Source organism: Symphalangus syndactylus, chromosome 6 (assembly GCF_028878055.3).
Source record: "Symphalangus syndactylus isolate Jambi chromosome 6, NHGRI_mSymSyn1-v2.1_pri, whole genome shotgun sequence".
Taxonomy (NCBI): domain Eukaryota; kingdom Metazoa; phylum Chordata; class Mammalia; order Primates; family Hylobatidae; genus Symphalangus; species Symphalangus syndactylus.
This window is the reverse complement of record NC_072428.2, coordinates 82,567,274-82,594,158: the sequence shown is the minus strand read 5'-3', so window position 1 is coordinate 82,594,158 and position 26,885 is coordinate 82,567,274. Positions and strand designations below refer to the sequence as shown.

Below are 26,885 nucleotides of genomic sequence, written 5' to 3'. Positions count from 1 at the left end.
ACACACACATTCATATCTTTCTTATTCTATTAATGAACATTTCCTCGGTGCTCACACAGCTCGTGCTAGGTTGCTCAGTGGTGTCATTTACAATATACTGAAAAATGAAAATGATATCCTCAGCGGGGCGTAATGTAAGGCTGAAAGGGAAAACACATTCCTGGCCCGGAATTTCTTAAACATTTAGAGCTGGTGAAATGGTTGTGTAGAGGTTGGGGAATTTCCCCAGCCTTCCCCGCTTAACCGAGTCTGAGGCTGAGCTGAGCCAGGGCAGCTGAGATGCTCACGGCTTGGGATTTACCTCTTCAGCCACTGGGAGGCCCTCTGCGTTCCCCTTTCCCCGGTGCCTGGCTGCGATTACTCACTCGCGCAGTGGCACCAGCCTTCCACCAGGGAGCCTCGAACGAGCTCTCCCGCCCTCTCCCCGCCCCCACCTCCACCCCCATCTGCAGCTTGCTGGCTCTCTCTTTCTCCCTCTCTGTCTCACTCTTTCTCTTTCTCTCCCTCTCCTATCGGAGCACAATGAAAGCCTGTGTATCGCCGTGACTCCGGGCGGGAGCCAGTGTCAGCAAAGCGGCTAACAACAGACGAGAAAGAGAAAGGAAAATACAAGCTACTTTTTTTTTTTTTTTTAACCATCTATAAAGCGGAGCAAATACAGGAGATAAAACCACATTGCTTATTGCGAGTCCAGACCCTCAGATCCACTGGCCGGGGATGGAATGTACAAAAGTGGACAGAAAAGTGGCTGGACATGATTCGGTGCAATTTGCTGGAAGTTTGTAAGTTTGACCATCGTTTGTAAATTACTCTCGGAAGAGTTTGTCTCTCTTGATACTGTATTAGAATAGAGCCGGGGGTGAGGAATAGAAACGTAAGCGGGAAAGAAAAAAATGTGTTGAAGGATCTCTCTCAGTGGCTAGCGACTTAAGATTGCTTTTCATTTAAGGCTAGGAAACCTTAGAGGGAGTGAGGATTTTACCGGTGATTGGATTAGCTGAAGAAAAAAGCATGGTCCAAAAGTCCAATTACTGACATTGTTAACAGTTGAAAAGCTGTCTCCCTCTTTTGGGAGAAGACAACATCCTACAGTACCCCAAAGAGGAGAAAACACCGGAGCGAAAGGAAAGGGAGGAAAAATTAAAAGCCAAAAGACAGTCTCCCTTGATTTTTGCACATTTTGAACAGTGACTTAAACATCTTCTGAAACAGCACTGTTTTGTTTTTTTATTTAACCTGAGGAAAAGTCAAGGCTGCTGGTTACATAGACATGGTAGAAATGTGTTTCTCTGCAGAAACATCCCCATAAAGAATTGTCGGAAACAACTAGGTGAGGGGGAGTCCTCTCTATTAATACCTCTCTCAATACCTTTTGCTGTGTGCTTCTGTCTCTTGCTGGACAATCCCTGAATTCTTGATCTAACCCCCAGACCGTGTGTTTACAAAGTACCTAGTGGCTCTTATCAGCTTGGTGGGGGAAAAAAAATCCACCAACTCTGTCCAACTTCTCCAGAACTGTCAAATGCAATTAGAGTAAGTTTATCAGGGTTTGTTTCCAACTTATCCTCCCCCCAGTTGGTTTCTATTCTTTCTCCCCACCCTCTTTTTACTAACTCCCCTCCCCCACACCTTCTCCACGGCTCCCCCACAACCTCTGAAGACCTCTATTCATGTGGCCCTGAACACTGAGCTCACATTGTCAAAAACAGACTTGCCTGCAATAGCCAGCAGTAGCCTCTCTCCACCTCACCATCCCAGAGGCAGCAATCATTGTGTCCAGTAAGATGGGGGACACAGCGCCCCCGCAGGCCCCCGCAGGAGGGCTAGGGGGGGCCTCTGGGGCGGGGCTCCTTGGAGGGGGCTCAGTCACCCCGAGAGTGCACAGTGCTATCGTGGAGCGCCTCCGGGCTCGGATCGCTGTCTGCCGCCAACACCACCTGAGCTGTGAAGGACGCTATGAACGAGGTAGGGCCGAGAGCTCAGACCGGGAAAGAGAAAGCACCTTGCAGCTCCTGAGCCTTGTACAGCATGGCCAGGGAGCAAGGAAGGCTGGCAAACACACCAAGGCCACCGCCACTGCTGCCACCACTACAGCCCCTCCACCGCCCCCTGCTGCCCCTCCTGCGGCCTCCCAAGCAGCAGCAACAGCAGCCCCACCGCCCCCACCAGACTATCACCATCACCACCAGCAGCACCTGCTGAACAGTAGCAATAATGGTGGCAGTGGTGGGATAAACGGAGAGCAGCAGCCACCCGCTTCAACCCCAGGGGACCAGAGGAACTCAGCCCTGATTGCGGTAAGCACCTGGCTTTCTCATGGTTCTGGCTGTGGTCCTGTGGCCTTTTGTGAGGGTAGAGGTTGCTTTGGCCTAAGGTAGAGTGGATGGCAGTGAAAAAGGCCAAGATGTCACCTGACTACCTCAAAGGCCATTGGGTGTGTTGTTCAGGTGGTTTCATGCGCCTACTCATCATGTTCTGTTGGTGTTCACTCCTGGGTTTTCCTTCGCTTATAGGATATTCCTTAACTGATAAGAAGCCTGAGTTTTCCAGAGGCTCTCTGGGGTCCACATCTTGTAAAAGAAGAGGCTACCAGCTGGCAAGATCTGAGCCACTGAGGAAGGTTCTAGCTCATGGATCCTCCAGCTTTGGCCAGCCAGCTCTGATTAGGCCCTCAAGCCATTTTTCAGCCCCAAAGCATTTATCAGCCCAGCTGGCCTTTATTAAAGCCTTTTTCTCCTTGCCCCATTTCCCCTCTCCCTTTTGAAGTGACCTCCTTCTTCTTCACTTAAGAGAACATAAATGGTAAGCTGTAACAAAGAGCAAATTCCCCGAATGTCCCCTCAGTCAAAAACAAAATTTGGGGAAAATATCCCAAAGAGAGACTAGGGAGGCACTGTTTATTAAGAGGCCTACTCTCTGATTCCCTCTAGAATCTCTCACTCCTGAGCCACATCTCGATTCTTTTCCCTAGCACTCCAGTCCAATCCAGTAGTGCTCACTTAGAGCATTCGTTAAGTGGACAGGCACGAAGCAGCTATTTACACAGATCATCATCCTAGGAAATACCTTGTCTTCAGCCACTCCTGGTGACAGGATATCAAACCCAAAAGTTCTGATTAAGTTTCTGGCTGGAAGTTCTTCCCCAGAGGCGCAGACACACACCATCCCAGAGGGGAATCCCTTGGATCACTGATTCTCAGTGCCAGTCCTCGTCAGGTGACTGCCGACTGCCGGCTGTTTGCAGGCTTCCCCTCCGAAGCTGCTGGGCCAGTGGTCTCTGGTGGAAGGTGGAACCCTGCCCTGTGGCCCTGCAGGCTTCCTCCCTTTTGGAGCTCCATGGGACTTCTGGATTCTATGTCTGCTCCAGTTTACCCAGGTCAGCCCCAGCAAAAGCAACAGGAAATGGCCATGCAAGCCCCAAAGTACTCAAGAAGCCCAAAGGAGATGATGCTATTGTGTCTTAACTGCTCCTCCAAAGGAGCCTGATATTGAGCTCTCGGGAGAGAACATCCTCTGGCCAGATGCTCAGGGTGGCTCTTTCTGGCTTCCCTTAATCCCTGGCCTGGGTCTGTGGTGATGAAGACCCTGGAAATCTCTCTGGAGTAGGATGGTGCTTTTCTCCCCAACCATAAGCACTTTACTTGGGCTACCTAGAAATGGGACTCCTTGAGGCCAGCTCCAGATGAAAAATAACTACCAACAGTTAAACTGCACAGGGTTTACAGTTGTACCCTTGAATAGCACTAGCTTGTGGGGTTGTATTAGAGCTTCGAAGCCTAATATCCTTTTTCTACCACCTGCTCTATTCCCGCTTCTCCCTGGAATTCCCTAGGAAAGCAGTGGGAGGTTGTTTTGTGAAAAAAGAGAAGTTAGGGTAAAGGAGGGGGGTAAAGAATCGCTCAAATGGAGAGAAGAATGAGGTTTGTATGTATGTGTGTGTCACCAGCATCTGCAGCCAAAAGTATCTAAATGCCTTGATTGTCCCCAGTAAATTTATAATCTGTCTGCAAGTCTCCCAATAATGCGGCTTTGTGTGCTTCACAGTCTCCTGGTAAGTGTTTCTGGGGATGGAACTGCGAGTGAGGCACCCAGCCCAACCCTGAGTGGAGAAGACTGATCTCTGCCCGGGGTGCCAAGGCCGGAGCGGGGCCGTGAAGAGCCAGAGTGGGCTTCCCTTGTGGCCTTCACAGCCCAGCCTCTGAAGGAAAGGTGGCATGTTTGCCTCTGGCCTTGTTCTTTCAGCTTCTGCTTTTGTCCAACTTGGAAGTAAGCTGAGACAGCCTTTTTTTTCTAGGGTGTTTCATGATGGGAAATGAAACCAACTTTAGTGGTCGTTGTAACTTTACAGTAGCAATACCCATGCTGGGAGGGAAGTGAGGGAGCAGGGTCTGGCCCTTCCCGACTGAAAGCTTACTGCTGCAGAAGCCAGAGCTGGCTGCTGTGCTACCCCTGGCCTAACAGGGAATCTTTCTCTCTTCTAACCACCAGCCATCTCCTGAGACATTCCCTTAGAGGAGCTCCCTCTCCAGGTGTAGTGATGATGCAGAGAGGCACAGCTTAAGTTAAGAGGGTAAGGGATAGTATTTCCAGTAGTTGCTTTTCATTGAAAATATGGGGCATTGCACGAGTTGTTGGAAATTCCCTCTCCATGTTAGCTGCTAAATTTGGCCCGTTGTTACTCAGCACGGTACTCAGAGATGGTGATGCAAGTGCTGTATTAACCTGATAACATTGTGTCCAAAGGGAGGCCTGGGCATTTGGAAGTGATTCACCAAGCCCATTACATTGGCAGGTCTTACTTTATTCGGGCTCCTCTTATTTTCAGATATGCTATTAATTTTAAAAGGGCCTTTGTTCAGGGTGAGTGTCAGAATTTTTTCTTAATTTTATTGCTACTGTGTCCATAACTAGATTTATGTGACTTGGGTGTGTTGAATGTATAATTTTAATAGTTAATTCGTATGCCATAAGTGGCCATAAATGTCCTTTGGAGAAATGGAGAGAATATTGATCATCTAAAATCAAATATGTGCTGTGTCCTCAGATGAAAGCTTTGTATCCTGCATACCTTCTAGTACAATGCCTTGAAGACAGTGGGTAATATTTGTTGAATGAATGTGAAAGGACAACTTCTGTATGGTGGGATAATGTTGACTTTCATGGGTATTATATAGCAAGGAATATATAATGTCTGAATCCTTTCAATAGCCTTAAGTTCCAAGAACAATGCAAGAATAACCTCCAAGCCAGTTCTAATTCTGTCCACATTGAGAGCCTAATTCTACAGCCCTTACTCAGCCAGTTTCTTCATTTAGCTGAAGTACAAGTTCAGGGGAAGCCCCACTGCTGCAGAGACTGCAGGAAAAGGGCCTTTCAGAGGGCCCGGATTATAGGGCTTTGAGCAGATCTGCATTTCTAACCACTTGGAGCAGACTTTAGGCACTAACTCATTTTCTGGTGAAGTATGTTTGAATCTTTGAATGAACTGTGAAACTGAATAATTGCTGGTCCATGGAACAGTAAGGTTTAGAGCTTCTGTGGTACATTATTAATCTTTCCCTTTTGCCTGAGACAAGCTCTTTTTCTGTTGCATAGATTGTGTTGCTAGGATGACTAGATAAGTGGTTCCATGTCATCTCTGGCTTCAGAGATTATCTCTTCTCTAATGTCATGTGGAGGAAAGAAAGCAGATCAGACAAGAAGCCTACATCCCTTGGTTTTGTGCCTGCTGGATCACCATCTGGGTTACCTAGGACAAGTCACTTAGCAGTCATCTGTGGAACAGAGAGGACAATCATGCTGCCCCAGCTTGTTGAGAGAAGCAAATGAGCGTGTTTTTCTGAACAAGCTTTAGAAAAAGTTAAGCACTGCCAAAATGCAATACTAGTGTTAGCAGTAATAAACTTCTAAACAATGAATGCTAATACTAGTTTTTCTAGGAGTTAAATGTATACTCAGCTTTCAGTTGTCGGTTTTAAATGATGAAATAGCTCTTATTGTAAATAGAGGGATTGGCATTTCAAATTTAGTGCTGTCAAGATAAGACTGACATATCCGTATACTTAAGTGTTCCTGAAGGTCCCAGGAAATCCTAGTGCAATGCTATGAAAGTCTTTGGAGTCTTTGAATGCATCTGCTTTACAGGCCTCTGCACGGACCTGGGAAGCTTTGGAAAGGTGTGTCCCCCAGAACATCTAAGGAATATTAGAAAAGTTGTTTGTACAAATGCATGGGAAAGTTAAATATTTTGTCAACAATAGTCTAAAATGTTAATTGTTAGCTTAAGAAAGTCAAACAAGTTAAATCATTGCCAGAGTACCCTGGTTATTTTTAACTGATAATAATCGAGTTTCCAATTGACAATTAAAAAGTTGAGAGCTGTTAAGTGGGAGGCCAGATCTGGGTATCTATGGCTGTCTACGTGATAAATGTCCTCCTAGGACAGTGATAGGAGTGTTTACATTATTTATGTATGCAGCCATCATTTCCTTAAAAACTGACCTATTTTCGTTCTGTTTTCTAGAACAAAGTAAAAAAAAAAAAAAAAAGGAGAATTCTTATCTATCTAGGACCTTCCTACCACTTATTTCAAGTAAATATAGCTATAAGATCTCACAAAGGCAAAAGGGTTCAAGTGGAGAGAGGAGTTAGTATAATACTTTACAAAAAATTGATAAAAACCTTTCTTTGACATCAAGGTGATGTTATTATGTAAAGCAAGATATCTTGCTTGTTTAGGACAATGTTTGTTTATAGAAGGCATCTGCTTTCTTTGAAATAATATTGGTAGGTGATGTTCATCAAATGTTTCTAAATCTTAATGTTTAATCACTTATGGCTTCTGTATTGTAAACATTTTTAAATACCAGTATGTTTAAATATGGGCTTTCAGATGTTCTTAGACATAGCAATTTAAATATGACTAAAAGAGTGGCCATAATTAGCTGTTTTTGTTTTGTTGTTGTTGTTGTTTGTGTTTAGCACTGTTATTTAATCTAAGAAAGCCTGAAAGGGAATCTGAAAACAGTCATCCAGTTCTGCTATCCATGGCAGCTAAGCATCTCTGAATGGATTCTACTGCTTTCTTGTTCTTTAATCCAGACCGTTATATATGTTTATGTTCATCGGCAGGGCAATGTTTAGTGAAAACAATTCTAAATTTATTCTTTTGCATTTTCATGCTAATTTCTGTCACACTCCAGCAGGCTTCCTGGGAGAATAAGGAGAAATACAGCTAAAGACATAGTCCTTGCTTACTTACAGCCTAATGGAACGCAAGACCACTTTAATAAAGTAACATGAATAGTACTAACCAGGTAGAATGGACCAAAACTGATACAGAAAAATCAGAGGAAGAGAGGAACAAATATTTACTGAGTCCTAGAATGTATAAGGCTTTTTCATTACATATTATATGTAAGGCCTGCAAAAAACAGATGAGTCATCAACATTTGTCCCATTTTACATATAAGGAAACTAAAGCTTAGAGTAAATGGAATAATTTAATGCATAGATTTTATAGTTAGACCCATGTTCAGGTCCCTATATTATACCTACTAGCTGTATGAATATGAGAAAATAATTTTGTTATTTTCTTGGCATCAGCATTTTCATCTGCAAAATAAAGCTAAAGTTATTTAGCAAAACAGCATAGTGCCTGATACATAGTAGGTACTCAAAACATGAGTACCGCTAGTAGTTGGTAGTAGAGAGATTCAAATACAGGCCAGGGATAGCTATATGAGAACATGGGTCACCAGTAGGGCCTGAGAAGAGGGAGAAAATACAGAAATGTGGGATTGGGGTCGCTGAGTGCAGGCATGTAAGTTAAGTGTTTGGGGAACAGAGAGCAGAGCTTGACTGAGTGTGGTTGGACGTGAGTACTGAGGGGGATAAATGAGCTTGATCCACATCCTGGAGGGCCTGGAGGTCTGGTAAGAGCAAATCAGAAGCCCTGGAAAATGGTAAAGCAAGGATGGCTCCAAGGAATCAGCAGCTATGATGCAATAATAATCCTTCATATACTGAAGACAAGTATTACATTTCCCCTCCAGCAGCCTCTTCTCATAGCGCATTGCCTAAGTGCTCTGTACTACCCATCTTCAAGTCCCTTGAGCTGCTTAATGCCTTGCTATTTACACACTTCTCCCATTCATAGTGAGTTATATACTGCATGACATGACCTTTGACGCTAAAAGGAGATAGTTTTAAAGCACACTAGCTAGATGCAGAAGAGGAAGTAAAAGAAGCAGACCAAGCTATACCTCGCTTCTTAGGTTCACTGGGCCTTCCAGTGCAAACAAGAATTGCCCTGTTGGTAAAAGTGTTTATACCTCTTGATGTGTAAATCAGTCTTCCCAACAAATGAGTTTGCCTGTATACTAATGTGGAAAAGGTATTCTCATTATTAAAAAAAACATGAACAAAAATTCATGAGAAAAGCATTATTATAGATGGTCTTTGAGACGTACTTATTTCCTTGCTTGTAATACAGCTGTGTTACAAATTTTTTACTTGCCTTAAGGTCCAGTTGGATACCAGTATCCCCCATTTAGTTTTTGTTTACAAGGCAAAGGTAAGGGACCCTAAGGAAAGATGGTAAAGGAGAAAAGCCAACATCTCCTTCCTCCCTGATTCATGGCATGATGCTTGGATGCTGACGGTAGTGAGTGGGCTATTGACCAGCTTCAACTTTGGCCTACACATTTGTGAGAAACAGAGGTAAAAGAGCAAAAGCTATTCCACTTCCCTATAGAGGACATGAAGAGAGAAGTTCACATATTCTCCACAGATTGAGGACAACTAGAGAGCTGGACCCTATCATAGCCAAATTACTGAAGGAATGGATATGAAAATGGGCAAATGACAATACTGACATGCTACAGCTCTCCAAAGGTCTTAATGTTTTAGCAAAGGTATTAAACTCTTATGTCAAGATTGTATGCATGGGTCCTTTTTAGAGTTTGGGAAAATATTCATTAATTCAGTAAATAATCTTTGTACAGCTCTTCTGTGCCATGAACTGTGCCAGGAATACATTGATGGACACTTCAGTATAGGCTTTGCCCTCTTTGAATTTACAGCGTAGAAGGGAGGTGAGTGGGGTTAGAAATAGAACTGTTATGGTTGGCTTGTGTAAGGAGGCAAAGAAGCATAGCAGTTAAGAGCCTGAGATCTTAACTCTTAACTCTGAGGTGAGATGACCAGATTTCAGATCACCCCTCTAACCCTTAGTTGTGTTTTCTTGGATAGGTCAATTAAATTCCCTTGCCTCAGTTTTCTCGACTGTGAAATGGAGTGATAGTAATAGAACTAACATCTTAGAGCTGTTGATTAAATTTAGCAATTGCCTAGCACCTCGTAAAGGCTCAATAAATTTTACCTGTTATTATTAGGTGTAAAGTAACATACCTGAATCAGATTCATAGGTTTCCCAGCCCAGAATTCTGTTACCAGTAATGCATCAGACATTTAGAGGAAGAGCATGGCTTTTCTCTTTAATGTTTACTTAAAACAGTTAGTGAATAGTATCATATTATCCGTTCCCTCAATAGTTGAATATGGAGACATCACCTAGGATAGATTTACATCTCCCTAGAATGTTAAATAGTGTCCTTCTTGAGAATGGGACCAAGTACTACCTCTTCCAATCCTAGGATTCTAGGACTCCTAATCTAGAAGTTGAGTAGAGTGAATGTCCATTTGACTCCTTACTTCTAGAATTCAGTCTGGGTTTCCATTCAGTTACCCAGCAAGTGTGGAGTGTGGGCTTAGCACGTAAATGAGAAATTTAAACCATCTATTGAGAGTTTTGAATCATTGGAACTGAATAGACAAACTTACCAATTTAATTGAATTATTAATTGAAATTCATGAATAATTCTTAAGTGAATTTGGTCCTAGAGCCACAAAAGGTTAGATGCTCCCTACTGCGGAGATTTAAATTTATGCTTTTGAAAGCCAGATCCCTGGCTAAAGTTGCTAACTTACTGCCTCTGCAGATGAATAGGTAACACAGATTTGCCTTCTTTCCAACCCTAAGCAGGAGCATGTTGAAATTTCCATGCCTTGATGTGGCTCTTACCTCAGAATCTCTTTACTCAGTACCTCAAGTGACCTCCTCAAGTGCGGTTTTCCATAAAAAACATGAGGAAGATGTTGCCAAGGGTTCAAAGCAAGTTTTATTGATGACAATTCTTAATTGAAAGCATGATGTTTCTATGAAGCGACAGGATTAGAAAACAAATAGTCTCTGTTCTTTAGTAGATTATATTTGGGCAAGGATGGATTTATTGTCCAAACTCAGAGCAAAGAATGTAGTCAAAAATTTTTATCTGTTTTTTTTTTTGCTTACTCCCCATGATTTAACCTTAGATTCCTCCCCTTTCTTGAGGATAATAAGGCTTAGAAAATGTAGTGTCAAAGGTAGTTGGGTTGTTTTGTTTCTAACAGTGTTCTTGCTTCCTGAGTCATTCTGGCAGATTCATACGTTAACATGGAATCGTTAACATTTTTGCTTTAAAATTTCTCTTTTGTCAGAAACGTGGCTGAGTTATATTTGTGATTCTTATCCAGCCCTCTAATAACTCTCACCCACATGAAGCCCAACACCTTAAATGCCTCATTGTACAACAGAGTTTTTTTCAGATAGCTCTCATAGATTTCAGTAGAAAGTTAATTACATGTCTGTTTCTAAGAAAATTTAGTTAAGGCAAAAGTCGGCTACAACCTCTAATAACTTACCAGAAGTCTGTTGGATACACAGTATAATCTCTTAGAGTCCTGGTAACCAGGGTGCAAAGAAGTAGCTTAATTGAATACAATATGTACTGTACTGTGTCTTACTTATGTGTAAAATGCTCATTTCTGGAGGTCTCTGGAGTCTAAATTATGTAAAAATAAAAACATTTTCTGGCTAAGCAGCTAAGAAATGAGGGTTTTTTGTTGTTGTTGATGTTTCTGTTCACCTAAGTTTCTGACACTTGCTAAACCGGCTAAGGCTTGCGCGTTTGATTGCCACACCGCGCTACTTAATTTCAGACAGCACAAAGTATGTGCTAGTGTATCATCCCATTTGGTTGTTTCGCAGAAGTGTTAAAGTGCACAGTGCAGAGATGAGAGTAAACAGGAAAGAGGAGCTATCCTGACAGAAACAACAGACAGAGGCAACCGTTTAGTAAAGTTTGGGCCCAAGTCCTAGAGCCATTGCACCAAAGAGAGCTTCCTTTTCTCCCTTAGATTCTTTGCATGTGGATCTGTTTGCAGACTCAGTCCCCCAGAGAGTGACTCTGAGCCGTCTTTGTACTAAATTAAACATTAGTTTTCTCCTTGGGAACCTGATCTTCCATAGACTAGGCAACAATATCTTTCTGAGAGAGCTCCCAGCTAAGCATTTCCCTCAGGAAGACACTGGCCCAGGAGCCCTTTCACCTCTCCGATCTGCTTAGCCAGTGTGAGTGCGTGTTGCATGGGAATTGTTTTGTCTAACCAGGTCTAGAAGCCCTTAAAGTGACGACTTGTACTTTAATCCTTGGTACAGTGCTGGAGGACCCATGCTACTTTAGCATATAATAAATGAAAACAGAGTAGCACCCAGATCATGTAAGATTACAACCACACATGGGAAGGAGTTCTGATTGCTCACTGCCTCCCAAATTCTGCACTCACAGCAATGAAAGAGAGTGAGTTGCAAAACAGAAGCCATCTCATTTCTAGCCTTCTCTCATCTCTATCCTGCCCATCCCCCTAGAGGGCCAGTTCATATTAGTCTAAAAATAGGACACTATTCTGCAATTTATAGAGTTGTATGAGCCCTTAGAGAGAAGACAGACCAAATCCTCTTTTCATAAATGAAGAAATTAAAGCTTTTTTTTTTTTTTTTGAGATGGAGTCTCACTCTTTCACCCAGGCTGGAGTGCAGTGGTGCAATCTTGGCTCACTGCAACCTCCGCCTCCTGGGTTCACGTGATTCCCCTGTGATTCCCCTGCCTCAGCCTCCTAAGTAGCTGAGATTACAGGCGCCCACCACCACGCCCGGCTAATTTTTTTCTTTTTTCTTTTTCTTTCTTTTTTTTTTTTTTTGTATTTTTAGTAGAGATGGGGTTTCACCATGTTGGTCAGGCTGGTCTCGAACTCCTGACCTCAAGTGATCCACCCACCTTGGCCTCCAAAAAGTGCTGGGATTATAGGCGTGAGGCACTGCGCCTGGCCTTAAAGCTCATTTTTTTAAAAAAAGAGAAAGCCTCCAAGAACCCATAGCAATAGATCTTGGACTAGAGCCCAAGTTTTCCTGACATCTATTCCAGGTTATAAAAAGTAGTCATTTGATGAAGGATTTTTAATAAACCTATAAAAAGAACAGTTAGGGGAGATTTGGTATTTTTATTAATATTTTGGTAGTAGGAGTAGCATGGAGTTTAGAGCCTGTGGTAGATTGTCTTTTTTGTTTATTGTTTTGAAACAGGGTCTCACTCTGTCACCCAGGCTGGAGTGCAGTGGCACAATCTCTGCTTACTGTAACCTCTGCCTCCTGGGCTCAAGTGATCCTGCCACCCTCAGCCTTCTGAGTAGCTGGGACTGCAGGGGCACACCACCACCCTTGGCTAATTTTAGTATTTTTTTGTTGAGACAGTGTTTTGCCATGTTGCCCAGGCTGGTCTCAAACTCCAAGGCTCAAAGTATCCGCCCACCTCAGCCTCCCAAAGTGCTGGATTCCAGGCATCAGCCACCATGCCTGGCTGGTAGATTGCTTTTTAAATGATCGCAATGATCCCTTCCACCCCACATGCCCCTTTGTAATGTAACTTTGCCACTCCTGGCATCAAAAAATGGATGCTTTTGAATCTCGATTGGCCTTGTGACTTGCATTATCCAATAACGTGACAGAAATGACATGTGCTACTTCTGAGGATGGGCTTTATGAAGCCCTCTTGGAACACTGACCTGAGACCAACATGTAAGGAAGCCAGTCTAGCTAACTGGGAGATGAGCATCCACATGCAGAGAACAAAGGTGCCCCGACTCTAATCAGCACCAACTGCCCACACACAAGTGAGGGCATCTTGGACCCAGCCAATCTTCCAGCTCAATGTGGCCGCACAAGTGAGCCCAGGTGAAACCAGCAGAGGAACTGCCCAGCCAATCCACAGATTTATGAGAAATATTGCATCATTGTTTTAAGCCACTAACTTTTGGGTTGGTTTGTAAGTAGCAAAGTTTAATGGAATCAGAGCTAGAAAATTTTAGCATGGAAAATGACTCTGTTTCATTAGCTGTGTTATCTTGGACTGGTTACTTAACGTCTTTGAGCCTCATAACTCTGCTTTTCAGGATAATAGTAGCTGTCTCAAAAGGTTGTGGGGATTAAATGAGATAATACAGTTTATGAATGAGCCTACAGTTTTGTTTGGTACATGGCACAGCTTAACAAACATTAGTTTCCCTGCTTTCTCTTTGTCTCTTCTCAATGTATTATAATTCATACAAGTTCCCCCTTTGTCAGTTCACATTCACTTCATGTGCATCAACATTCTCCTAGGCTTCCTCAGATCACTGTTCCTCTAGACAACGATTATTTTTTTCCCTCCTGGGTGATGCTGTCATTCCTTCTAACTACCAAATTTCGAGCATTCTTGCTATGCTCCATGGAACACATCTGCCTTCAGTAGTCTACCCTTAAAATAGAAAAGGGTTAACCTCATAAAGATGTCACTCCCTTTGTACTGTTATGCTGCCCTTGGGAGACTCAAACAGCATAGCAAATATATATGGGCAATGTAATTGCATTCGATCTTCTAGGTCACAGAAGACTTTGTTAGCTGGTACAGCAGACAGGGAAAAGTAAGCACATTCCCATCTTTAAGAGCACTGCTTCTAAACTCTGTCACTCTTTTTGATAGGAAATTACCCTAACAGCCTCATTTTTCCATCTTAGCCTTCACAACAAATAATAAAGAAGAAGTGATATAGTCATACTATATTCTACCTACTTACTATACTTATTCATAGCGATACTGTATGAGAGTACTGGTCAGGGGATTGGATATTGAAGGTTCTAGTGCTGGCTCTGATACTACCTAGTAGGGCAATTTAGTCACGTCCTTTAACTTCCTGGTATTTACTTTGCTTCTTGGAAAAACAGTAAGTGGCACTTGGTATGTGGCTTGTATCACTTCTTAGGCCTCTTTTGGTATGACACACTTTGCATGGTTCCCTGATATTTTGATTTTGTTTCTCAAATTTCAGTCTCTTCTTACATATATTTATTGAGGAAGAATTGAAAGGAGCAGTGACAAAGTTGGCAATGTTTTGTAGCAGTGAGGAGGGTCTGAAGTTATGTGGGGTATGTGGGGGACAAGGTCCAGCCATGGCGGAAGGGGGAGAGTCAAGCCATATTAATTGTTGAATACCCTTCCTAGAAGTAATAAACAAATCACTCCATCTCTGGCCATATTTTGAAGGACTTGGGGTTCCAGTTTGAGAAACACATTTATAGGAGTAGAGTTTGATTCATTAAATTTATTTTTAGAGAGAGTACTGATTTTTTTTTCCCCAGATCCTCTCAATTAATTGTAATATTTCTGTACGGTAAAGATTACCCAGTGACTACCCCTTGTGAAATAATTACATGAAACATTAAAAAAAAAAGGAAAATATTCTGTAGAGCCTCCTACCAAAGAACTGACTAGTCTTTCAGCTATGTACATTCGTCTCTCCATCTGTTTGTCTATCTATTTCTCATATATACATAACAATTGAAAAGTGCAGATTGATAGATGGGGTTTTATATGTGTCACCACTTCATTTTTTAAATATGTGTCTGCTTTAACAGGGAACTATAAAAGAGAGTCAAGAAATTGGCCTGGGGGAGGGGAATTCAATCCACTGCCTCTTTTTTTCTTATCACTAAAACCCTAAGCAGAGAGTATAATCACCTATTTCCCAAGGGCAGCCCTAAGCCCTTAAAACTCAGCTCTGTTTAGGGATTTAATAGAACTGGAAGAAAGAAATGCATGGGATCTGCTCCTAAGAGCAAACCAACAAAGAAAAATTTTCCCAAACAGATATTAAATCTAAATAATTTTTACGGTAACACAGTCCCCTCTCTCCCTGCCTATCTCTTGAATCAGTTAGAGCACAGCTCTTCCAATCACTTCTTTATGACTCGTACAGTCTTGGGAGGTGGAATGGGGTGTCTGTGGATCATATCTTAGGCTCTGGGCCAGCCCGAGCATTTTTTTTTTTTCAACAACAGAGCAAGATGTAACTAGCATAAAGTGAACAAGGTCATTTGGTTGTGGTTGCCATTTTATTTCATTCAAGCTGAGAGTAGACAACTCAGCTTCATTGTTAGGTTGGAGCCATAAAGATAGTGACATTTTTTTCAGTTACCTCTAAACACCTTAGAATTTCTTCTGTTAAGATTTTCTGGAATTTTAGGTGAAAATATCTTGGTGTTATGCAACATGGCTTTTCTTTTTAAAAATATTAAAATAAAGGAAGTCAAGTTGCCTTTCTTTCCCAATAGACAGGGTCTTATCTTTGCTTAGGAAATATACCTTAAGCTCCCATCACACATATATACACACATGCACACACACATATGTGCTTTGTCTTTGATTGTTGTTATTTTTGGGGGATAGAATATCATCTCACCTAGGCTGGAGTGCAGTGACGCAATCTTGGCTCACTGTAACCTCCACCTCCCGGGTTCAAGTGATTCTCCTGCCTAAGCCTCCTGAGTAGCTGGGACCACAGGTGTGTGCCACCATGCCTGGCTAATTTTTGGATTTTTAGTAGAGATGGGGTTTCACCACATTGGCCAGGCTGGTCTCGAACTCTTGACCTCAGGTGATCCTCCTAACTTGGCTTCCTAAAGTGCTGGGATTACAGCTGTGAGGCATCGTGTCTGACCTGATTATTTTTAATATATATGAACAGAAGTTGGTTACATGAGTGTCTTGTTAGATAAATAAGAATCAAAGAAACACATTGAAGAGTATGGGAAAGGGCCGGGCGCAGTTGCTCATGCCTGTAATCCAAGCGCTCTGGGAGGCTGAGGCAGGCAGATCGCTTGAGGTCAGGAGTTCTAAGACCAGCCTGGCCAACATGATGAAACCCCGTCTCTACTAAAAAATAAAAAATAAATTTGGTGGACATAGTGGCAGGTACCTGTAATCCTGCTGAGGCAGGGGAATCACTTGAGTCCATGAGGCGGAGGTTGCTGTGAGTGGAGATTGCGCCACTGCACTCCAGCCTGGGCAACAGAGCAAGACTCTGTCTCAAAAAATAAATAAATGTGTATGAGAAAGAAGATCAGTTTTGAAAGAAATTGCTCCAGAAGACAAGAACCTGCCAATTACAGAAACTAAGGAAAAACTCCATTATATTACAATGATAAGTCTGGAGTGACAGGAGACCCCCATTCTGGTCCAGGCTTTAACTAACAGGGTGACCTCAGGGCCAGTCATCCCTCCTTTGCTTCTTTATTTCCCCATCAGCAACCCACACGGGTTGGATTTCCTAGCATTTTGCTTGGCTGCATTATTCTTGTTGTACAGGATTCAGCTCAAATATCACCTCCTGGAGAGACCTGCCTGTCTACCCTAACTAGAGCAGGCACACATGACTGATCTCCTTCTCCCACTAAATCTCCCATCATGTTATCCCATTACAGAGGTTTTGTTTTCTTCATAATTTTTATCACTATCTGAATTATTTTGATTCTTTGTTTATTTGTGCATCTCCTGTTGTTCCCTACATTCCGTTCAGTGTAAGCTCTATGAGACCAAGAACCTGGGCAGTTTTATTCACCATAAATATCCCAAGCCCTAGTGGTTCCTGGCACATTTTGTGTTCACAATAAATATTTGTTAAGTCAATGACCAGATAAATGGCTTTTAAACTCAAGATAGTTTTTTTTCCTTTTTGTTTTTGACAGACTTTTGCTCTTGTTGCCCAGCTGGAGTGCAATGGCGCAATCTCGGCTGGCTCACTGCCTCAGCCTCCCGAGTAGCTGGGATTACAGGGGCCCACCACACCATGCCCGGCTAATTTTTTGTATTTTTTTAGTAGAGATGGGGTTTCACCATGTTTGCCAGGCTGGTCTCGAACTCCTGACCTCATGAACCACCCGCCTCGGCCTCCCAAAGTGCTGGGATTACAAGCCTGAGACACCGCACCCAGCCTAAACTCAAGATAGTTTTTAAGACTTTCAGGAAAGGGATAAAAGAGAAAGAAGGAAGGGCATGCAATTGGACTCCAAGGTCTTAACCTCTTGTTTATGCATTTAAAACACACACACACACACATACATGCACACACATACACACACACAGGCTTTAGTGTGATTAAAAATAGAGTTCCAGTGCTACAACCATTTGAAAAGTACATGGACTAGATAATCTCTTAAAATTCTTCCTAGGTTTAAATTCTAAGGCCCAGTCTCCCATAAGAGTAAAATGTTGGTGCAAGGAAAAAGATGATGGAATAGGGTTACAGATGTTGAGTGCCTACTGCATGTTGGGTCTTGTGCCAGGCCCTTGAACCACACAGGAGAGAGTTCTTGTTTGATGGAGTTTACATTTTAATGGGGGGGCGGGTTAGACAAAGAGTAAACAAACAAAGGAACAAGAGAAATTTAACTGGTGATACAATGCACAGCTCTTTGTTCCTTACTTCATATGGCTAATTGGAGATTGATTTGGGTTAATTAAAAGAAAGCAAATCTGGGAAACTCTGTGGAAGGTGATAACCATAAACAAACTTCTACCCACAGAGCTAGAAGAGGGGTTTCTGTGCCCGTGGCTGCTCCAAGTCTGGACATCTGCCTGCACAGTGGTCTTTCTGGCCCAGGCTGTGTGCTACTTTGGCCAGTCTGTGTGAAATGTTAATTCCGACATTTCCAGGGAAGAAGGTGGTCTTGTCAGCATCTTCTGTGCCTTGGAGCTACTGTGATCATTTTGTTAGAAATCATCGAGGTTTGAGAATTAAAGAGAAACTGCTGAAAGTTACTGTTTGTGAAGGAGAATATTGTTCCTCTTTATAGAAACAGAAAAAAAAAAATGATCAGTGTCTCAAGGAGGTACAGGCATAAATCTAAGGAAGATAACTCGCATTCGTGATAGTCATAATAATAATATATGTACATGACCTATAGAGTCCTCACAGAAACCTTATGCTCTCAGTGAAAAAGATGGAGCTATCTATAGTTTACAAATGTGAAACAGACTTGGAGAAGTTGAGAAATGGTAATAATATCTTACTTTTGAATAGCAAATTTGCAGTTTATGGAGTGTTATTTCATTATTTCAGTTTAAACATCATTTCAGTTTCTTCTCTGGAGTATTACTACCCTCGTTTTAGAGACAGGTATGAGAGGCCCGAATTTGTCTATGCTAACTCCACTAGTAAGCATTAGTCCACCCTTGGGGCTCCTGGACCTGTGCAGGAGGCACAAAGCTGGCAAGGTTGAATAGCTAAACCCCAAATGCATAACTAAATTTGCAACTAGTTGGGGACGTTGAATGTCTTCAGCTCCCAGACATACACCCACACATAATTTGAAGCAATGACTCCCCTAGAAAGAATGGCAATCATGAATGGAATGAGGATGTCAGACACCCAGGGCACACCAAGTCTAGAATATGAGAGGCTGAAACAAGAGTCTTGTTTTTTCTTATTTAAATCCAATAATTTGTAAGAATACAAGGCAAGATGAGAAAACCTTTTAATGTATGAAAGCCCACAATTTGGTACCTGTATTTCTTGTGGGTCCAGTCAGCCAGCAAGTCTGAGGAGTGAGGGCTACAAGGTCATTATGAAGAGAAACTTGATCTTGAATTAAAGAAGTAGACTCTTCTCTGCCACCAAGATTGGTCTCTTAAGTTTTTCTCCTTACCATTGCTTATTTCAGAATGAATATATTAGATGGAACTTTAGGGAGAGACCTGAAGCTCTTTGCTGAGAAGTGATTTTGAATCCGTTCAGATTCAAGTAGGGAATAGGTTTTTTAAGCTGATGAATGTTTTCTCATTACCTGGAGAAAATGTGGGGACTCATAATTGATGGGATTTTGCTTCAAGGTGAAGATGTGCCTTTCTTATTTATTTTTGTATTTCCATGGCCTACAATAGTGTCAGACATCTATTACACAAGCATTCCATAAATGTGTGTTGAACTACACTGTGGCAAGCATGAATTTTTAAGGGATGGCAGTTCTTTATATTTCTGTGGCTCAATGTATTGTGTACCAAATGTGAAATACTGATCTTCAAGGCATCCTTTTGGTTCAACACATTAGAAAAAAAATCACATGTATTAAGCGTTTATCATGTTAGGCACTCTTCTAAGCGTTTTCTGAATGTTAACATATCTTTGCAATTACACTATGAAATAGGTACTATCTTATTCCCATTTGGCAAGTGAGGAAATCGACAAGTTAGGTGAAGGAACATGGCCAGGTCATGCAACCAAAGTAGTGGAGCCAGAATTTGAATACAGCAGGATGATGCCAGGGCCCAGGTTTCTAATCATGACTTCACACCTTGTATGGGAGCAGATAATTACATAGGTATTATCAGACTCAACTCACACATGATCCAGGCCTGAATTTGGAAGGCAAGTGCAACAAGACATTTGAAAGTCAATGACAATTAGAACTAACTGGTCATCTAAGCTGCAGATGAAATTCAGAATGAATGCCTAGGGGCCACAGATTGTTTTTTGGGACTGTTGCCAGTCATCTCTTTTCTAAGAGGTAGAAAGTGCTTGAACATGTAGAGAGTATGAGTGACACATGTTTTGACTGGCATTCCAGGGTAGCTTTCAGTAGCCACCTGGAGGGCTGTGTGGAGGATTCTAAGGCCATACCTATGCATGATGGGAAAAGACAGCTGTGGTGGTTCATTGTTGACATCTGCCCTGCAGGCACAGAGAAGGTAGCATGGTTGACCGGTTTCTGAGATAGATTCTTCAGGGTTGAGGAATCCAAACCTGGAGCATAATCAATAGAGATTCCTGATGAATTGTTAATTCCCATGAAGGAATGCATCAGGACCAGATTATACTGTGAGTGGGCCTCAAATCCATTTATAGAATGAGTTTGGGTTTAAATAAGTTAATTAACTTCATTGTAAGTGCCTTGAAGACAGGTAAGTTCCTTGAAGACATGAAAACCTCTTATCTCTGAGCATGCAGATGGGTTGTTTCTTTTTTTTCAGCATTTTGTAAAAGGCAGTACAAACTCAACTTCACTCCCTCACCAACCTGCAACCAGATTGTTCTTCCTAAGAACCTTTTACATGGAAATTCTAAAGATACCATTCCTGTGGTGAATATTCTGAGGGAAATTGGCTAGAAGGAGCAACAGAAACGTACAGATGTGTTTAAAAAACAAAATGGATACTCTAAACTTATGTGATCACTGGAACCTTCTTTGGGGAATCACATTTTTCTATAAGCTGCCTTTCAAAACATTTTAGCAAATATGTCTTGAGATATTGTATCTAAGCCCCACCCTCAGCACTAGGAATGGAGTGGTGAATAAGATAAGTTCCATGGTCTCTTGAAGAGTGCTTTTTTTTTTTTCTTTAAATCAGTAGCCTCTTTTCATGCTAGAACATAAATGATCCAGCTTCTTGAGTTTGTGAGTTCCCTAAATTGAATACACAACTTTGTGCGATGGCATATATGCATTTTCAGTGTGGACGCATTCCACAGTTTCGTCAGATTCTCCAAGGGTTCCAAGGGCGAAAGAACCTGAAGCCTAGGCCTGTGGTGATGGGAAGACTCCACTAATACTAGGCACACTGTGATTCTCCACTCTACACAACAGCTAGTTCTAGGACATCCGGCATTTCCTTTCTTTGTGTGTCTGTTCATTATAGTTTCAAGAATCTGAAGAGAAAGCAAACGTGACTTTCCTCATGCCTAACATATTTCCTTTACGTTGGACTTTTGTTATCTATTTTGTTATCTATCTAGGCATTTTCTTTTTTTTTTTTTTTTTTTTTGAGATGGAGTCTCGCTCTGTGGCCCCCAGGCTGGAGTGCAGTGGCGCGACCTGGGCTCACTGCAAGCTCCGCCTTCCGGGTTAACGCCATTCTCCGGCTCAGCCTCCCCAGGAGCTGGGAATACAGGCGCCCACCACTACGCCCGGCTTATTTTTTGTATTTTTAGTAGAGATGGGGTTTCACCGTGTTAGCCAGGATGGTCTCGATCTCCTGACCTTGTGATCCGCCTGCCTCCCAAACTGCTGGGATTACAGGAATGAGCCACCGCGCCCGGCCAATTTTCTTCTTTTCTAAAAGGCAGTCAGTCCTCAGATAGAAGCTGAAGTCTTTTCCTTCTCTTTTGCAGTTCAGGTTTGAGCCCAGTCCAACAATTTTTTTACATTATTTTTAAGTGACCTCTTACCATTTTCAGGCTTCCTCCCCTCTCACCTTGACCTCTAACTCCAAATTTACGTCTCCTTGTCATTGTGGGGAACTTCTTGGAGAAAAGGTTAAAGCTAAGTTGGAGCTCTGTATCGGGCTTTTCATAGCAACACTGACTCTTATTATTAGTGGTGCACTCCAGGCTGCTAGAGTTCATATTTTGGCAGTGGACCATCAAACACCCTATTTTTAAGAGCCTTTAACTTCGTTGTAAACATGTGCTGTGACTGGGAGCTTATTTTCTTTACTCATATTTACCAAAAGCAATTTAGCTGTTGAAAAGTTGCTATAAGGAAAAAAACAACAACAACAACAACAAAAAACTCGGCCTTCAGGAACATTTTTCCACTCATATAACTCAAAACTGTTCATGATCTTTAAAAAAATTGGCATTTAGTTCATTTAGTTGTTTGATGGCCCAGTCATATTGGTAATTTGAAGGGAAGAAGAAATGGAACTGCTAGGTCATTTTACTATGACAAATGTCCATTAAACACTTGTAGAGGGAATAGTGTTGGCCACACATATTTTATATGATTGACCAGAACAGAATGGCTCAAAGAAGGCAGTCTAGTATACTGAGTAAATCGTTTTGCCCTTAAAATCTCCTATATTTAGAACAAAAACCTTCTGTAGACATACTTCCTGCACACTCTAAATTCTGTAGACTCTACTAGTCCCATTAGGAGAACAAATAATATCCCAAACACCAAGCATCAGCTTGTACATGCACTGATGGATTATTGATGTCTGAGGACCTTGAAAAATAATCTACAGAAATATGATAAAGGAAGGAATATCGCAAATATATCTATTTCTTTTGTCTCTGGAAGGAATTTAAGCAAGTGTAACAAAACACATAGTAATCTTTTGAAGTGTTTGTGACTTCTGGACTTCAAGCGGGAGCTTTAGGAGGAATTTCAATGTTAAAAAGGAGAGGCTTGAACTTTGACATCTTTCTTTCGTGATTTAAGATTCTAAAAGTAGTGTTACGCAAATTCTTATATTCCAGCACAGGAGAAACACCAGCTTTCCAAGAGGATTTAGCATTTCTTCATCCCTTTAGCAATACAAGAGGGCAACTGTGCTCAGAGGTTGGCTACATTTGTGAAGTGGGGAGAATAGAAAGATCTGGAAGTGTGTTTTCAGGGTCACGAGCCCAGTGGGCAGCCATATGCTGTGGAAGTACCTTGGCCTGGAAACCCTCCAGCTAAATGATGAGTGTGTCTTTTCTACACAAACCCTATTTGAAGGCACGTTGCTGCAGTGTTGTTTTTACCCCTCAGGTAAAATGTTATTTTCTACCCCATATCCGAGGCAGATGAGCCCTGAAATTGGCCAGCACCTGGATTCCACATGTTTTCTCCCACTCTTCCAAATGGATGTGCTCTTGAAAACATTGACTTTCTTGGTCCTTGTCATGTGATATGTTTTCTTATTGCCATACTTCCTGCTCTGGCTTTTCCATCTCTCTCCATTTCAAGGGCTTTCAAAGACAAGAATCTTCTGGTCATAGCAGACATTCATTTGCTACAAATGCTGGCTGTTTTTCCAGGCATAAGAAATACACACAAACACACGCACACACACACACACACACACACCCCTCTACCTCACAAACTCCTCCTATTCCCATCTTCTTATAGTAATAATGAATTGAAGACTATCACTGTACATTAATCTGGAAATTGACAAGATAATGCCTCCATACCAGCAGAAGTTGAGTAGGGTAAGGGGGAGATATAATACAATCAACCCCCAAATGGGAATTGTCCCCTCCACTCCTATTAGATCCACTCAGAGATGAGAGTGGATGTTCTGCCAGAGCCATTTCCAGAGTCAGCAAAATGTGCTTCTTCCCTGAGTTGCCATGAGCTTGAGTATACCAGAGGGCTAGCGAACAAACTCAAAATTATACTCTTTAGTCAGCTGAGCAGAGTTGCTTTGGAGCTGTGATGAGTAGTATCATGTCTAATGACTCCCTTACTCCAGCCTCCCAGTGTGTCAGCAGACCCCTGATTGTACTTCATTGCTTAGGTTTGCTGTGGTGGAATTTGTTAATTGACAGGTGACATAATCCAATCAATATAACAAGGAGTTCATTCCACTTCATTCCATTTTCCTCCTTGTTGAGTTGCAAATATTTCATATATATCCTAACTCATAAAACGCCTTTGGTGGGAAAAGTATCTTTGGAATTGTGTCTAGTTTGCATGTCTCTTATCTTTCTGGCCAGCATGGCAAGTTCATTGTAGCTTCTGCAGAATGAGCTGGTAGTTCTCATCAGTGAATGTTCTTTGCATGATTTTTTGAATGAGGTGCCACTGTAGGTACTTTGCCAAATTCAGAAAAATCTCAACCACCTCCTTCTGAGGCTTGGCCTTCAGAATGTACGGACTGTGGTATGCTCATTGGCATCCTAGTGCTTGTTGCAATAAAAAATTATCAGATTATTTAGTTTTGTGGGTTATGATATTTCCTCTAACCTAGAATTTAAGTTCCTGAGAAATTAAAAAAGAATCAAAATTATTTAATGTCAGCAGGAAGATTTTTCCTAAAACTTCACAAGAATATCTCCTCTCTCCTTTGGGGGAGATGAATACTCCTCCTCCACATAACCATAACATCACATCTGGGCCCTACTGTACCTGTATCTGTGCATGACCAATTCAATGAGTAGCAAAGCAAAAGAGGCCATAGCAAAACATAAAAATACATCTTGTGTTTCAAAAGCTTCTAGGAGGGAGAAGAGTTTGTAAAATTGAGCTATTATTTTAAAATTCTCTGATGGCATGACTTTCTGTTCAGAAGATAGTTTCCAGTTGCCATGCTAATAACATGACAAGATTAATTTTAGCAGTTATCTATTGCTTTGTAACAAATTGCTTCAAAACTTAGCAGTTGAAAATAGCAAACACTTATTATTTCACACATTTTCTAAGGGTCAGACTTTTGCGAACTGCTTAGTTGGGTGGTACGAGCTCAGGATCTCTCATGAGATGGCATTCCAACTACTGGCTGGGGCTGCAGTCCCCTCAAAGCCGGGTTGAGGATGGAGGATCTGCTTCCAAGTTCACTCCCATGGCTGTTGGGAGAAGATCTCAATCCCTCACTGGCTGTTGACCAGAGGCCTCAGTTCCTTGCTGTGATGGCCTCCATATAGGCTGCATGAGTGTTCTCAAGCAGTTAGCTTTTCCAGAAACAGTGATCCAAGAGAGAGATCAGTATAGAAGCCACAGCATTTACAACCTTATCTCAAAAGTCACACACTTTCTCTTCTGCCGTATTCTATTGGTCACATAGGCCAAACCAGAACAGTGTGGGAGAAGACTACACAGGATATGAGTACCAGGGAGTAGGCATCACTGGGAGCCATCTTAGAGGCCATTTAACACATTAATGAATAAACACTGGCCAATAGCCCAGGTTACCATGTCCTCTTCTGTGATGTTAATTAAGGAAGGTTATACCACTGAATATTTTAAAATTTGACCATTTTTTAATTTCATAGGTATTCATTGAATGTCACCTGTATACTGAGTACTGCTATTTTAAGTCCTTAGGATATATCAGGGAACAAAACAAAGATCCTCAGCCTCCTGAGTGTTATATTCTGTTTTACATTCTGCTTTTCATATAGCAAATCTCACAGGTTAGTGGGCCTATGTAATTAGGATAAGTACAAGGACATCAAACCATTGTTTCAGACTGAGTATGCCTTGACCAGACTTAGCAGGAAATAGGGGTATCTGTTTTCTTTATCTGCCATAATAAGGGTAGGTTTTTTTTGTTTTGTTTTTAGAAAAATGTAGCAACAATATAAACTCTCTAGTGATTTCATTCTTCTATTAGTTAACTCTCTTAAATGATCACTTCTCTGTCTTTGATAGCTAAAGTGAGGAAGTAAAGTATATTAAGAAATAAGGTTTGGGGGTCAGATCATATCGGATTTTAGTCATAACTCTCTTGCTTACTTCTTACTGTGTTACCTTGGGCATGTTGCTTGACTCATCTGAGCCTCAGTTTTGTCACGTCATCTCTAAAATGGTGATAATAGTGGCAGCTTTCTTGGAGCTGTAACCAACAAATGACCTAAAGCATTTATTACAGGATCTGGTACATAGACACTGCTCAGTTTTATCTGCGCTTTCTTTATTCTAACCACATCGGTGTACTGACTCATTACCAAAAGTTGCTGTCAGAAATGACCTCCTAGTTCAACCCAAAGTATCCAAGATATTAAGAGGCCTAGTAACTTCTAAAGCAACCTCTCTCATTTGCTAGTTGTGACTGCCACTTGCATATGTACTGAGTAGGAAGAATAACTCTGGATTCACAGCTTCTGTTAAAGCCTTGATTTGTCTTCAGGAGTTTACCATTTAGATACGTAAAAGCACTTTCAATAGCCACCTGATGTTTTCCTACTCAGGCTGTTCCTGTTGAATATGCTCTGCAAATAAGTCATCTGTCAGCAAAGGAACCTGGAGAAGAAAGACGCAGGTGCCCTGGGGTTTCTGTCTCCTCCTGTCAGTCTTGGCACCTGAGCTAGGAAGCACCTGATTTTGCTTAGCCCAGCACTGACCAAGGAGCTGCTCCCTGCCACAGAAATTCTTGCCTTTCCAAAGCTGGGCATCCTGCAGCCCTATTTTCAGTTCCTCTGTCATTTTCTTTCCTGGAGTGACCATTAGAGAAACTGGCAGTAAGAGGGAAGGGACACTAGTAACTGCCAGCCTCAGAAAGAATATAACAATTCAGTAGGTTGGTATGTTTTGGTGAAGGGAGGCACAGTGTAATTCTTAAAGACATCTGGTATTTGAAAATTTGTGCGTCTCACATACTCTCATAATTTCCCAGGCCTCTACTGGGCATGAAATGTGTGGCTCATTTGGAGACACAGGCTTTTAGGAAACTCTCAAGTCTTGGAAGGTTTTGAAATCATCTTGGCTTAAGCATTTTAGGCATTTTTGGAGGTCGGATATGAAATGTATTTTTTAGCTTTGAAGACACTGAACCACAGACATTTTAAAGCTATCTGTGCTTCCAGGTCGCTTCTGGGTGCCTTGAGAGGCACCAATGTAGAGATTTGCAAAGGTGCATCTTTCATTCTATGGAAGCTCTTTTGGCTTCATGTGTGACCCAGACGGAACAATTTACTCCCTCCACAGGCACCATTTCAGTGAATGCAAGCAGGAACAGGACACCCAGGAACATCTGTGGAATGCAGGCCTGAAGCTGAAGGACAAGTTAAACCAGAGGGCTTGGCAAGATAATGAGCGCCAAGACACTGAGTGCTTAACTCATAAATAAAGTGTCCACCAGAGTGGGGAGGGGGCTTGGCCCCAACAGCAGAGGAGGAGTCCAACTATCTGCTCTTCTATGTGCCATTGGATCATTTGCTCAATTCCATCTTCAAGGCATAGCTTGAATCCCCTGTCTGGGCACCACTTTGGC

The 26,885-nt window shown here is 42.0% G+C and overlaps 1 protein-coding gene across 2 annotated transcripts in view; it reads left to right on the top strand.

Moving 5' to 3' along the window:
- The first annotated feature begins 363 nt into the window (after positions 1-363).
- Positions 364-26,885, top strand: part of MAML2 (mastermind like transcriptional coactivator 2) — a 371,294-nt gene continuing 344,772 nt past the window's right edge. Inside the window, exon 1 of one of the 2 annotated variants that reach the window (XM_055283362.2) lies at positions 364-2,297. In XM_055283362.2, coding sequence (XP_055139337.1) covers positions 1,785-2,297 — 513 coding nt within the window. In that variant the 5' untranslated portion in view covers positions 364-1,784. The remainder of the gene's footprint in view (positions 2,298-26,885) is intronic. The other variant, XM_063642052.1, reaches the window with a different exon arrangement.